This window comes from Desarmillaria tabescens (assembly GCF_030435595.1).
Source record: "Desarmillaria tabescens strain CCBAS 213 chromosome Unknown EV420scaffold_37, whole genome shotgun sequence".
In the NCBI taxonomy this organism is placed as follows: domain Eukaryota; kingdom Fungi; phylum Basidiomycota; class Agaricomycetes; order Agaricales; family Physalacriaceae; genus Desarmillaria; species Desarmillaria tabescens.
The window spans coordinates 164,900-177,174 of NW_026848336.1; the positions used below are offsets into that span (position 1 = coordinate 164,900).

Sequence of the window (12,275 nt, forward strand, 5' to 3'; positions counted from 1 at the left end):
GATGATGGGGTGGATATAAACAATTTGTATGGAGATGTACCGACCATAATATTAGACACCATGTGTTGAATAGTGGGACTGAGCCATACGTGTGCTTCAACATTGCAACGGATAATGCGACTACCCCGCCATGCCCTGCAGGTATGTCTGCATATTTCGTCCCTCACACTGTATACATATCCACTGATCACTGGCACTGAGTAGGAAACGACAACCTTAAGAGTACAAAGCCTAAGCGGAAAATTGTGGACGTTGAAAGAGGTGAGGTGAAGAAAGTTCGTGCTTAAATGTAATCAGTTCAGGTAACTAGCAGGATTCTCTTAAAGGCATGTATGTATGATTATGGCGGTGTATGATTATTTTCAAAGTATGCCTCACATAAATTGGATTCTACAAATTTGGGATGGGGATGAACACCGCTTAAGCAAGGTATGATAGTCGTCGACCGACGACCGCTAGTTTATAAAGACAATACCGGGTCGCCTTCCTCAGCGCGTACGAGTGTACGTGATGAAGTATCCTCCTCACAAGTTTCCAGCCAGAATGCTCTGGTCAAGATTCTCTCATTTCACGCTGATACGGACCACCAGACATGCCAGGATAATCTCATACAGGTCTTCAAATGGCCAGTTCAAAATTCTCTTCCTCGGGCGCGAAGAATTTTCGTGCATCATCCTGAGGGAGCTATTCACCGCACAAGGTTTCACCCATGGCCACTTGCCCCGTCTCTGGATCCATTTACCAGCTTCTTAGATGCTTGGACCTCGCTGCGTGTCGCCACGAACTTGTCCTCGTAGGGCCTACGAATATTGTAAATCACGGTATGTCATGTTTGGTACAATAGCCTGTACAGTCGATGTGTCAAAGAAGAAAACTAATCGGCACCTGAAGCTTGACACACCGAGCATTTTTTTTGCTATCCACTCACCAGTTGTCGTCGATGATGTTCTTCATCGCAGCGCCCACCGTCACTGTGGACGCTGTATACTTTTAGTATCTATGTGTAATCAAATCGTTGACTTCACCCTAAAAAACGAAGCTAAAACCACGATGCTCACTAACATAAGGCTTGGGAGAAACGTTACATCCCGGCAATTTGCCAGAGGTGCTTGAATAATCTAGACTCCATTCAACCAAGGATCCGCCAACAACTGTGCAGCAGTTGAACGTTTCCTGGGATCCCAGATCAGACATGCACGCAGGAACCCATCTAAACCATTCAGATCGAGATTTTTAGCTTCTGACACCCCCTTTACGGTTCTTTCAATGCTACACTCGTCCCAGTCTTTGACTTGCACCAGATCCCCTGGGGAAGATCAGACGGCGCGACAAACATGATCAGTATGAAGCGCACCATTCCGATCAAAGTATCTGGATCCATATTGACAATCTACCAAAAAAGTGGACGGTATTTTTCCAATGCGTTCCGTGATCTGTTGAATATGAACAGCATTGTCAAAATTATCCTGCCGGAATAGGTGATAGTCCCCGACTAGTTCGAAGACCTGCATACAGTCATTAAGGAATTCAAGCTTACATATTGTCATGAACTCACCATGCATCCTACGGCCCAGATATCAGATGGCGTCGACCACGAAAAACCCAGAATGGACTCTGGGGGGCAGAACATGGACGGCTGCGAGTCATCCATGTGCTTCGCGTTCGCAAGTTGTGCTATTAGATAGGGCGGTAAGAGGCCAGGAAAAGGGGGGAAAGAGAGACGAAAAAAAACCTTCGCCGTAGTCAATAAGCTTGACATTGAGGTTACTCAAATCTGGTAGCAAGCCTATGTCCGGGAGTGGCTGAGACTTGACAGTGATTATCGGTAGTGAAGTAAGTCCGGGAAGATTGAGAGGCTCATACGTCTCTGCGGGATGTTTTTCAATGTATGTCTATATATCCTTGACGAGCGTTCCGCCGTGGCCGCTAGGCAATACCGACACGATGTCATTGGTTTTAATGTCTGAAAAAGATGTTCATGAGATAGTTCACTGTCCAAACAAGGGTGGAAAACCCCACCGTTATGGACAAAACCACAATCATGGAGAAGCTGGAGCGCTAGAAGTGTCTGCTTTATGATGCGCTTTGTAACTGGAAGGGTGAATACCATCTTTGGCTGTTTCATCCTAAGATCAAGTAGGGACGATCCTAGAACGTCAGTTGCAAAGCACATATGAGAACCCAGTTGACTTTGCGTATTGAAGATTCGGCGGAGATGCAGAAGGTGAGGATATCCGGGGTGATGACGATACTTCTGAATCATTTCTAGGACTGCTGACTCGTGGGAGTACCCAGAAGTGATTTGTTTCGTGTAGTATATAGTAAGTATCTTGACGGCCACGAAAGATGTCCGAGATCTACGTCGCTTCCTATTGATCAGAATTCAGCGACCCAAGAGAGCGAGAATATCCTGGACAACAACGTACTCGCAGAGCCACACGGTTCCAGCTGCAGCGTGACCCAACTACAATGATAGTCAATGAACATGGTAAGAGACTGAAGCACAAGGGGGTTGGGTACCTTGCGAACGACACGGAAGGAAGAAGGCCGTAGGAGTTGACCAAGAGCCACGGGATGATAGCCATACCCAAGCCCTGGATCCACAAAAAGTTCTTCCTCTGGGAATATCGAGCTTAAATCGTCGAATAACATGTTGAGCTGGGTTTGAGCACAGTTTCAAGTAGCAAGTCACCGGGCCGGAACCCGAAAAGTTACTGCAGCGCGTACCCGTGCACGTGATGACGTTTCCTCTTTCCCAGTCAGAATGCTTTGGCCAAGATTCTCTCGTTCCACGCTCATACAGGCCAACAAAAATGCCAGGAGAATCTCATCCACCTCGATTGCAAATGAAAAGTTCAAAATCCTCTTCCTCGGGCGCGAAGAGTTTTCGTGTATCGTCCTGAGGGAGCTATTCGCCGCACAAGGTTTCCCCCATGGCCACTTACCCCGTCTCTGGATCCATTTATCAGCTTCCTAGATGTTTGGACCTCGCTGGATGTCGCCACCAATCCTGATGAACGTGTCGGACGACGGGGCTCGAGACTTTCCGTTTGTGAGTCGCCGGGAGTATGTACGCGGCTGGTGCTGATATGTGGATAGCGCCTCTCAAGATGCTGGGGGGAATCTCTGGAGATACCAGTACATCTCATTCCGCGTGAAAAAGTCGAGTTCAGACATTGGACGGTGAGACGTGAACACATAGAGGATCACTGTGCTAATAAACATAGGGCAGCCACCAGCACCTTTTTCCGAGGGCGCGTTACCCAATCATCTGGTCATTACAGCCTCCTTTGGCCGTATCCTCTCTTCCCGCTTTCTGGATCTATTTGCTCCGACGAGGCGACTGAACGTTCACCCATCCCTTCTCCCAAGATACCGCGGACCGGCGCCTATACAGCACGCGATTTTGAATTGCGACACTGAGACTGGTGTTTCTATCATCAGCATGCTCAAGAGCAAGGAGGGTATAGATGCTGGTGACGTGTGGGGGTCCGATAAGATGGTATGAATACCTTATTTGCAGATTTTTGTTTTTGACACGTGAACCGTACAGGCTATTGTGCCAAACGCGACGTACCGTGATTTACAAGACTCGCTGGCCCTGCAAGGAGGCAAACTGTTGGTTCAAGTACTACGGGATATGATAACAGGAACCGTTGAGTTTTCTCTCAGCTGGTAGGTTCAGCGTACTAAATGTGGTATCTAGGCAAAAGCATTTCCGCAGCTTGGAGAAGCATCCCATGCACCGCTGATTACGTACGACGACTCTCTTGTTGATTTTACCACCATGTCTGCTGAGTCCATCGTACGAAAGCACCGAGCCATCGGGCATCAGGTATAATCCTTGTCAAGCTCACTGCCACCTCCATCTGATCTTGAGCTTGATAGCGTCCCATCACTGTGTACGCGCTCGACGGATGCACTATCCAACTTGGATCACTGTCGGTGGTGACTGACCCGCCCTCATTCGTGCGGGACGAGCCTGGGGTGTCGGTTCTTTACAAGTCCAAAAGCACGGTACTGGTTCGTTGTGTAGATGGGTCAGTCCTGTCTATCCCGCAGATGAAACCTGAGGCGAGCCATTGGGGAACAGGCAAGGATTGGTGGAATGGGGTCAAAAGCATGAATTTTGTCAAGGACGGCACGTATAGGTTCATAAATAGGCGCTACGTGGAGTAGGCGCACTCACTAATTTCATCTGGATATCTAACATTTGGAAATGTCAGCTCTTAGCCTAGTGCTGTTCTTGAACAAAGATTCGGCTGTGTGGTGAAACGTCTCAATCTTCCCCTGTCTTCCTTGGACCACTACGAGCACTGTCAGTTTCTTCTCCTGGCATGGCGGTGTTCATGATGTTATAGCAGTAATATGCGCAAGACTTCAATGAAGTACGCATGCCCTTGGTGATTACAGCACATGGTCTCAATACCCTTCGCATGAGACAGAATGCGGAAGTTCAATCTCGCCTGTACTGAACCTGCGTTCACGTACATGACGCTCTGGTTTGGCTCTTCTATTACTGGCATCAAGTCTTCAAACTACAAGTCCAGGGCTTTGCCTTGCGAAAAATTCAGTCACATTCCGTACAGCAACCCATAGCACCGACGACTAGTAAAATCCACTTCCTTCATAGAGATGTCTGACTCAGTCTGGGGATCCGCTCAAATCTCGAGTTGTCAACTTCCCACTATGTCTGACACCTAGATACAGAGGCTATGGAAGAACGGGAAAGTAGACGGAACGATCAGCGAAAGTGTGGTAATGCGGAGCAAGTCATAGCAAGCAAGCAGACAAGCGGACTGACGTGACGGCTGTTCTGGAGGCAGTTCGGACACGTTCTGCACTGCAATCTGGAGATGTCTGACTCTGAGGTCCTACTTTTAACTCACATTTTAATCTGCAATTCACATACTTGCCATTCTCCCATGTCCAGAATCCAGATATACCTGAAGCCACGACCAGTCTCCTCCATCTATGGACACGCAAATTATCTACCGCTTCAATGGAATCCCGACTTCAAATACGGACCGTTTTTCTGGCTACGAGACGATCCCCTCCGACGCTACAGAGAAGTACACCATCCATTCTCCTGACCTATCTGCTGGAATCGCAGCCTTCCACGGTGAACTTATCCCTAGCCTCCAAGCTGAAGTCCCTGAAATAACCCGCTCTTCATGGTGCAGCCTTGTTAAGCTCGAGAGGACGAAAATGGAACCAGCGTCTCGTTTCTTGCACGAGAGCGAAAGTCATGTCAATCGACTCTACCAAGGTGACCACACACTGCGTGCGACGGCGGATGATCGTTACTCGTGGGATAAACTGTTCTTTTCGATCTTGGCTAGGGGTGAAGTCGAGTTGCGGGACGACGTGGACGTCGATACTGAACTAGGGATATTTGTCTGGGCCTACATGCATTATATGATATACTATTTTAGCCGTAAGTGACCGTGACGGTAATGATTTTTTTGTTCTCTTTGTTTGATTTTGGACCATTGTAGTTCCCTGGCTCAAACTTCAGAGAGAACTGCGTCATCGTAAGGTCACGTATGTCCATAACTCCTTTTTTCTTATGTTCTGCTTTCCAGCTGAAAGACCGGTATCACTTGAAACTTTAAGGGCGGATGCTCTCATCGTACCATCGAGATTCAACCGCAACGGTAATTCGAACAACCAACCTCCCAACACCAAATTTTCCGGCAATGACCCCAGTGGTTTGATGCGTAGCAGCGACAAAGGCACTGGGACGTCCTCTTTTCTCCTTCGTGTATGTCGCGAGTCCTCATGCTTACTTTATTCTTACCTCTCTCCAATTTAAGCGAAGAAAAAACCGCGCAATAGAATATGATAACGCTGATCTACCTTAACTTATCGGGAAGACTATTAGTAGACTCTGGGTTCCGTGTTTTATTAAACTATTTTTACGTGCGCAGCTAATTATTCTGATTCCGCTGCGTCGGGGTTCTCAGCTTTTGAATTATCCATAGGAAGGCAGTGTAGCGTAAAAACCCTATACTGGAACAACAATTACAAAATTGCAGCAACTGTGGATCCCTGAGTAAAGGAGGACGTACCGCAAAAAAAAAAAAACAAGTCACTGGTCAACCGCAACACCCAAATCGGACCGATTGAATTTTCCGAACGGGGACCTTGAATTTTCGTTGTCTTTTACTTTGAGGACAGCAATAAAGTGTTGTCCCGGTTTCTGCAGCGGTGCGATCTGTCGATTGATGCTCTCCACGTCCTCAGGCTCGGAACAGTATATTTCGACCAAACGAAGATTATGGCTATGTGACGAGATCATGGTGACAATGAAATGAGATGAGACTTTGAAATTAAATAGCCGTAGGTGCTGCAAATTTGGGAGGAATCCGACGGAAGCAAGAGCATCGAGGGTACCCTGAATACCCCAACCGGTCCCAATTTCTAAAAAGACCAGAGTGTCCATGAATAAGAGTGAGTCTCGGATGAAGATATCATGGTCTGTGTTCGAAGAAAGGAAGGTTAATTTGGAAAAGAGCACTGGGAACGTCGGATGAAATCGTTCGCGATCTGAACATTGCGGGAGTTGTCACCGAATTCGTCGCAGCGGTAAATTATGAGATCATTTAAGGAAGGTAGGCACAGATGTGCCAGTATTCGCAGCGATGACACAAAAAGGCGCCGAACTTTGGGAAGGTGAATGTTAAGAGGAAGGGATCGGATATCCTGATCGTCTCCTGGACGTATCTTGAGATGGCATTCTACGAGAGACTGATAAACTCCAAGGTTACAAGCATTTTTTGCATATGCCGCCAGATGAGTGATATGAAGGGGAAGCCTGAGATTCCCTACACCGTAGCCTACGTAGGGTCCACGTAAAGTCACCTTTTGAAGGCGAGGGGCATCAGAGAAGATACGTTGAGTATCTTCTAGCAGGTCCTCTTCTTTGTGTCGTATTATACTTGAAGCGTTCAAAGTAAAAGATTCCAGACAAGGAATTTTCCCGCAAACCATCTCCAATAGTCTCAACAAATTCGGGGAAGCACCTAGCCGCAAGGTCTTCCACCGATATGACTCCTTAAGAATCATGGGAAAAACTTGAATGGCGATATCCTTATCGCCATCAGGATCTAGGTCGAGTACTATGTCGAGAGGACACTGTTCCGAAAGATGAATCATGGCTTTTAGTGCGTCAGTCGTATAACGAGGGGAGGGACGGCCCCCGGGCACAGTGCCTGTCAGACGAAGAGACCGAAAGTGAAGTACAATATGCGACCAGAGGCAGGGATGGGATGAAACGATATCCCTCCAAGAACCGCATATATGGCTGAGCGTCTACGGACCCTGTGAAAATTCTAATACCGGGCCCAGGTCTTTCTCCGGATCGCGCCACCAGTGTTTTCGTGTGTGTTAAGAATCAGGGTATTTTGGCTAATACACGAGTTACTGAATACTCGAGTAAAACCTAAGTTGAGAGCGAGGATGTCCAAAAGCCGAATTCCAACCACCAAGAGGGATCCGTAAGGGTGCTAACAAGCGCTAGGCGTAGTTAACGAGGGCGTCAGCAAGCGCTAGGCGTAACTAACAGGGTTTCCGAAAAGCGCTAGGCGTAATCGGGAAGCAATTGATTGGCAAGCGCTTGGCGTAACCGATCAGAGATGCTTAGTTCACACAATTAAGTGGACTTCGAAGATGAGTAAAAATTAGCTTAAGATTCTAATACAACGGTAAAGACAATATTTATATGCCACTAGTAAGGCATTGAGTCATTATGATTCTACAATGTTCCACAGTATTCTAGTATCAGCAAGAAGAATAGAGAAAGAAAGAGAAAATAAGAGAACATACTGGTAGGCCGAGGTCAAGGCCGAGAAGGCCGAGAGTAGGCGTATGTTGACTCATGTACAGACCCGAAAAGTCATGAGATCCATAACATGGCCCCCCCAGTCTACATATGCTGAAACGAGGCGCACACCAAGTGAATGAAAAGAATTAGAACGAGTAAATATCATAGATTTGAATTGTTCTGCTGATTGTGGCCGTAACTTCATGAATCCTGATATCAAAGCAATTCTACACCCTTCACATAGGAGCACAAGGTTCATTGCCTTTGGAAATGGCATTACAGGCCGGCCCTTTTGCGGTTACATGAGTCGAAGATCGGGCTGGAATGACAAACTTGTTCCGCAATAACAAGCATGTATAAGAGTAAATACCTAAGGGCACCATTTTCAGTGGATTAGACCTTCCTTTATGCTTGGATGGGAACAAACGAAGGTCGGACGATACGCGAATAGAGGAAGGCTTCGTGCGATGAAGCGGGGAATTGGCAAGAGCCGGTTCCTCGGAGCAGTTTCTAAAACGGGAATGATATTGATGATGGGCCCCATCATGATTTCGCCGTCTAATCGATTCCGCCATCGTTCCATTTACGCTCGACATTGTGTCCACCTTTTTACATTGCCTCGAGGTCTCAGTATCGGTCACTTCATTTCCTGATGCATGTAGGCATCGCTTATGCCCAATGACTTCTACCTCCGATAGTGGCTCAGTCGGCGCTAGGCCTGTAGAACGTTCGAGAAGACTGGTTTCCACATGTCCAGAAGGGATACTGTGAGAGATGGCGATATATGTGATAAAAATGTCACTCAGTACGTTGCTTGAACTATTGATGAGCCAAACACGCTGATTTAATTGATTGTGTTCGGTTTTATCTATCCAATTGAGCCTCAATGATACTGTATCGAACGCGACACTCCGTGGATGATCTGTGAGTAGTCGTTTTGACTCTGGCTTAATCACCGCAACTTCTGCTATTATTGACCGGTGGCGGTAAACCGAAGACCTAGGGAAACTGATTGATCCCGGAACAAGGAATTCCAATTGGGGTGAGCGCGGAATCCTTTGGAGATGCTGCTGTCGATCTCCGAGGCCAGTTATAAGATCCCGTAGCACAGTAAAAATCGATGAAAATCGGGAATCCTGGACTCTATGCAAAACCCGATGGACTGTGATTTCTCCAAGTTCCTTATCTGCAAGAGTGAAAGTGAAGCCGGGAAGGCAATGGAAGATTGTCGTGATGAGGTCGCGTTCGGAGACAGTGCTGAACTCTTTGGAGGTGACATCTGGAATTGTCTGTGCAATCATGCTGCTAGTGAGTTGATGCAGATTACGCACTGTCTTAATACGCTGACTCTTTCGAGTGGTGTGTGGTCGTCGCTTCATTCCCTGGCTTCCTCTGCAAACACCGTAAGACCCTTTGCCAGGAACGCAAACAGGACTGGTTGTATTCCAGTTTCCTACTGCTGTTGGAGAACCGCAGACGTTTGAAATATGAAAGACAGAGAGGGAGACTAAATGATACGGTGCGTCGTAACCTTGCTGCTGATGAGTTTCTCGGCTGATATGTTGCTCGAGAAATAAGACACATTCCGCCATCAGGGAGTGAACATGAGTCGATATTCTAGCACCATATCCTAGATGTCGGAGCTCTCCTTGTATCGGATAGTGTTTCAAATGTTGACAAAACGTTTGAGCCCCATGTCGCGTTCCTGGTTTAACATTTATACTGGATTCAAGATATTTTCCGTCGCAGGATACACCAGAATGTAGTTTGGGAGAAGCATGGATAGAGGATGGCTCCATTGTGCGATGGTAGCAAGGGGAATCGGCTTTCGTAGTTGCCGGTGAACTGTTTCCAAAATGGGAACGATATTGATGATGGTATTGATCGTGAACTTCGTTTTGCTGTCGCATCATTCCTAGTGTTGTTTTGCTTGCACTCGTTGTTACGCGCAATTTTAGCTCCTCTCCAAATGTGTTGGATTTTCGTTCAATTCTACTGTCAACGGCAATACTGGGCTTGATCGTGACCTTCCCTCGAATATTCGTGATCTTTCTACACAAGGGTCTAGTGTACTGGCTTCCTTCCTGACGGCGTCGGTAGCTATTGGCCAGGACTTCGACTTCCACGCATATCCCTTCAAAATTACCTCCTGATGCATCAATACTGCATTGTCTGAGCCCAACGATAGTTGTATGAATCTCCAATATTGGCCAAGTCGGTGCTAGATCTGTTGAACACCCGAGTACGCTAGTTTCATTGTTTCCAGCAGGAATAACGGGGGAGACTGTAATAGGCATGATAAGAACGGAGCGGGGTATGTCATTTGAACTGATACTCAGCTGAATATTCTGATTTAATTGATCCCGCTCAGTCTTCTCTGGCATGCACTTTAAAGACGCCGTATTGGACTCAGAACTCCGAGGATGTTTTGTGAGTAGTCGATTTGAATTTCTTTCAGTCATCGTATCTTCCAACGTGATAGGGATCGTAGGAACATCTGTCGGGGACGTAAGGGATACACCATGAAATTGGAAGTCACTGCCGGCAGTTGGCTGCGGCTTCGCAGGTATCACAATGCACATTTTGGCTCCGACTGCTCTTGGTACTTGTCGACGACGATGATATTTTTGGGTCCGGTGGTACGATTGGAGCCTTGTGAACTTGGTTGATTTGCTCACTGCTTCTGCTAAGGCACGGACCTCAAAGTCCCGGGGCTCCCGGTCGATAGGTGACAGTACTATGGCACTTTCCACTTCGATTCCGTGTCTAATAAGACATTGCCTATGTAATCGACATTCAGTTTCGCCGGTCGGCTCCACAAACTTCGTCTTCTGCTCGACACGAACCTTAGGCCATGAATAAATCATCCGAAGTGCTATTCGGAAGTTACGCATGATATATGAGTCTGAACCGAAGACCATCTGCAAGACATTGAGATCCGGGGTATTCACTCCTACTGGGACCCGTGTTGCTTCGCTTCCCATGATGGTAAATCCTGACAGCCGTAGTACATATTCTCGCATTCCCATCAGTATACGCTGACAATCACCATTATTGAACGTGACCCTGTGGGTAGCATAAATCATTCGCAGTAGCCGTTTCTGCAGTCGGTCGATGTGACGTCTGACTTTACGTGGTAATCGGGAGGCTTTGTTCCTTTCTGAAAAGGGTATGCAAGGCGTATTCGAAGCAATTTGAAAGGTACGAATCTCGTTATTGGTTGAATAGAGAGGGATTGGATTGCCGATGTTATGATTCAGAGCCGCCGTATTAATGGATTTGTTCTCGCAATTATCCCTTGTGTTTGAATTACTGTTGCAAGCAGGTATGTCCGTGGCTTTGAGAGCGGTGTCAAAGTCAATGCTGGTATACTCTAAGTGACTGGGGTACGCAGGAATTTGTGAATTGCATGGACTGCAACGAGACGGAAGTCGGTTTCCATTGTTGCCACCTCGACTCGAGTCAAGATCACTAGGAGCACATCCTTGGTAAATGCTCTTGTGCGCAGAAGGATTTCTGCAATCTAAGTCTTCAGGAATCCGAGCTCGATGGGATACTGCAGGCAAACTCTCATATCGACTGAGACCGAAATCTTGAGATTCGGTGACTTTGGAATTCGCACTTTGACAAAACTGACTTTGTGTTTTAGTGACCCGCGAGTTGCTAGGATGCTGTTCCTCATCTCTTGTGGCAGTATAGTGTACTCCCTCCCAACTCAAGTCGGAGGACGAGGCTTGAAAAGGGGTCTTCGACTTGAAAGGATTGGAATGCGGTATAGAAGGAACAGCATTAAGGTAATGTTCCGTTCTCACAACACGAGCTCTGTCAGGATTGCGCAGAGCTGCCAGGAGTTTTTCGTCTAGGTATACGCGTGTTCGAAGGTTATTCCAGTCATGGACATAATCGAGCATATGAAGAAAATTCTCGACGCGAATGCGATACTGCAAAGCGTACACCTCAAAATCGTTGGCTGTAGTCTGGCCAGGGTCCGGTTCGGTCCAGGTTCAGGCATATTTGCCTGAACCTCGAACCTGGACCTCGAGGTTCACCTGCCGCCCCCCCAAACCTCGAACCCGAACCTGAGGTGCAGGTCCAAAAGGTTCGGTCCAGGTTCGGTCCGGGTTCGAACCGGGTTCAGCAAAAAAAATTTATTACGTGCTGTAGACTGTGATATTCATACATGTGATACATGATTACTCTATGACCAAGTTTCCATCATCAAAGCATGGCCCGATTTCCATCTGTGCTTCGTTCTGTGCACTGATACGTCCATCCCAATAAGCTTCCTTCATGGTGCCGAACTTCTCTGCATCAAAGTTGCGACAGCGAGGGTCAGAGTCTGTGCGACCTGCATATGAAAACATGCATTCTGAAGGCACAGAAGATCCTGGAATGGCAAAATAAATCTCAGTTCTATGTATTAGATAGCAATCAGCAATTTAGCACGATA

The 12,275-nt window shown here is 47.1% G+C and overlaps 4 protein-coding genes across 4 annotated transcripts; 2 read left to right on the forward strand and 2 right to left on the reverse strand.

The window, feature by feature from the left end:
* Positions 1–1,003: 1,003 nt before the first annotated feature.
* EV420DRAFT_1338266 (kinase-like domain-containing protein) lies at positions 1,004–2,674 on the reverse strand. Its single transcript, XM_060468897.1, is given in 8 exon segments — positions 1,004–1,306; positions 1,355–1,505; positions 1,556–1,674; positions 1,733–1,892; positions 1,908–1,963; positions 2,020–2,369; positions 2,427–2,464; positions 2,521–2,674. 8 exon segments carry the CDS (start codon positions 2,650–2,652, stop codon positions 1,119–1,121), a joined length of 1,194 nt encoding a protein of 397 aa, XP_060327045.1. The 5' UTR covers positions 2,653–2,674; the 3' UTR covers positions 1,004–1,118.
* Positions 2,675–2,745: 71 nt separating this feature from the next.
* Positions 2,746–4,378, forward strand: EV420DRAFT_1563863 (formyl transferase). The gene is made up of 7 exons (XM_060473955.1): positions 2,746–2,924; positions 2,978–3,056; positions 3,111–3,183; positions 3,233–3,502; positions 3,554–3,655; positions 3,707–3,835; positions 3,889–4,378. Exons 1-7 carry the CDS (start codon positions 2,765–2,767, stop codon positions 4,177–4,179), a joined length of 1,104 nt encoding a protein of 367 aa, XP_060327046.1. The 5' UTR covers positions 2,746–2,764; the 3' UTR covers positions 4,180–4,378.
* A 596-nt stretch (positions 4,379–4,974) lies between these two features.
* Positions 4,975–5,864, forward strand: EV420DRAFT_1482992 (uncharacterized protein; the record flags this gene model as incomplete). Its single annotated transcript, XM_060469936.1, has 4 exons — positions 4,975–5,437; positions 5,499–5,534; positions 5,586–5,764; positions 5,817–5,864. 4 exons carry the CDS (start codon positions 4,975–4,977, stop codon positions 5,862–5,864), a joined length of 726 nt encoding a protein of 241 aa, XP_060327047.1.
* A 2,197-nt stretch (positions 5,865–8,061) lies between these two features.
* Positions 8,062–11,736, reverse strand: EV420DRAFT_1706810 (uncharacterized protein; the record flags this gene model as incomplete). Its single annotated transcript, XM_060479553.1, has 1 exon — positions 8,062–11,736. One exon carries the CDS (start codon positions 11,734–11,736, stop codon positions 8,062–8,064), a length of 3,675 nt encoding a protein of 1,224 aa, XP_060327048.1.
* Between the last annotated feature and the right edge of the window lie 539 nt (positions 11,737–12,275).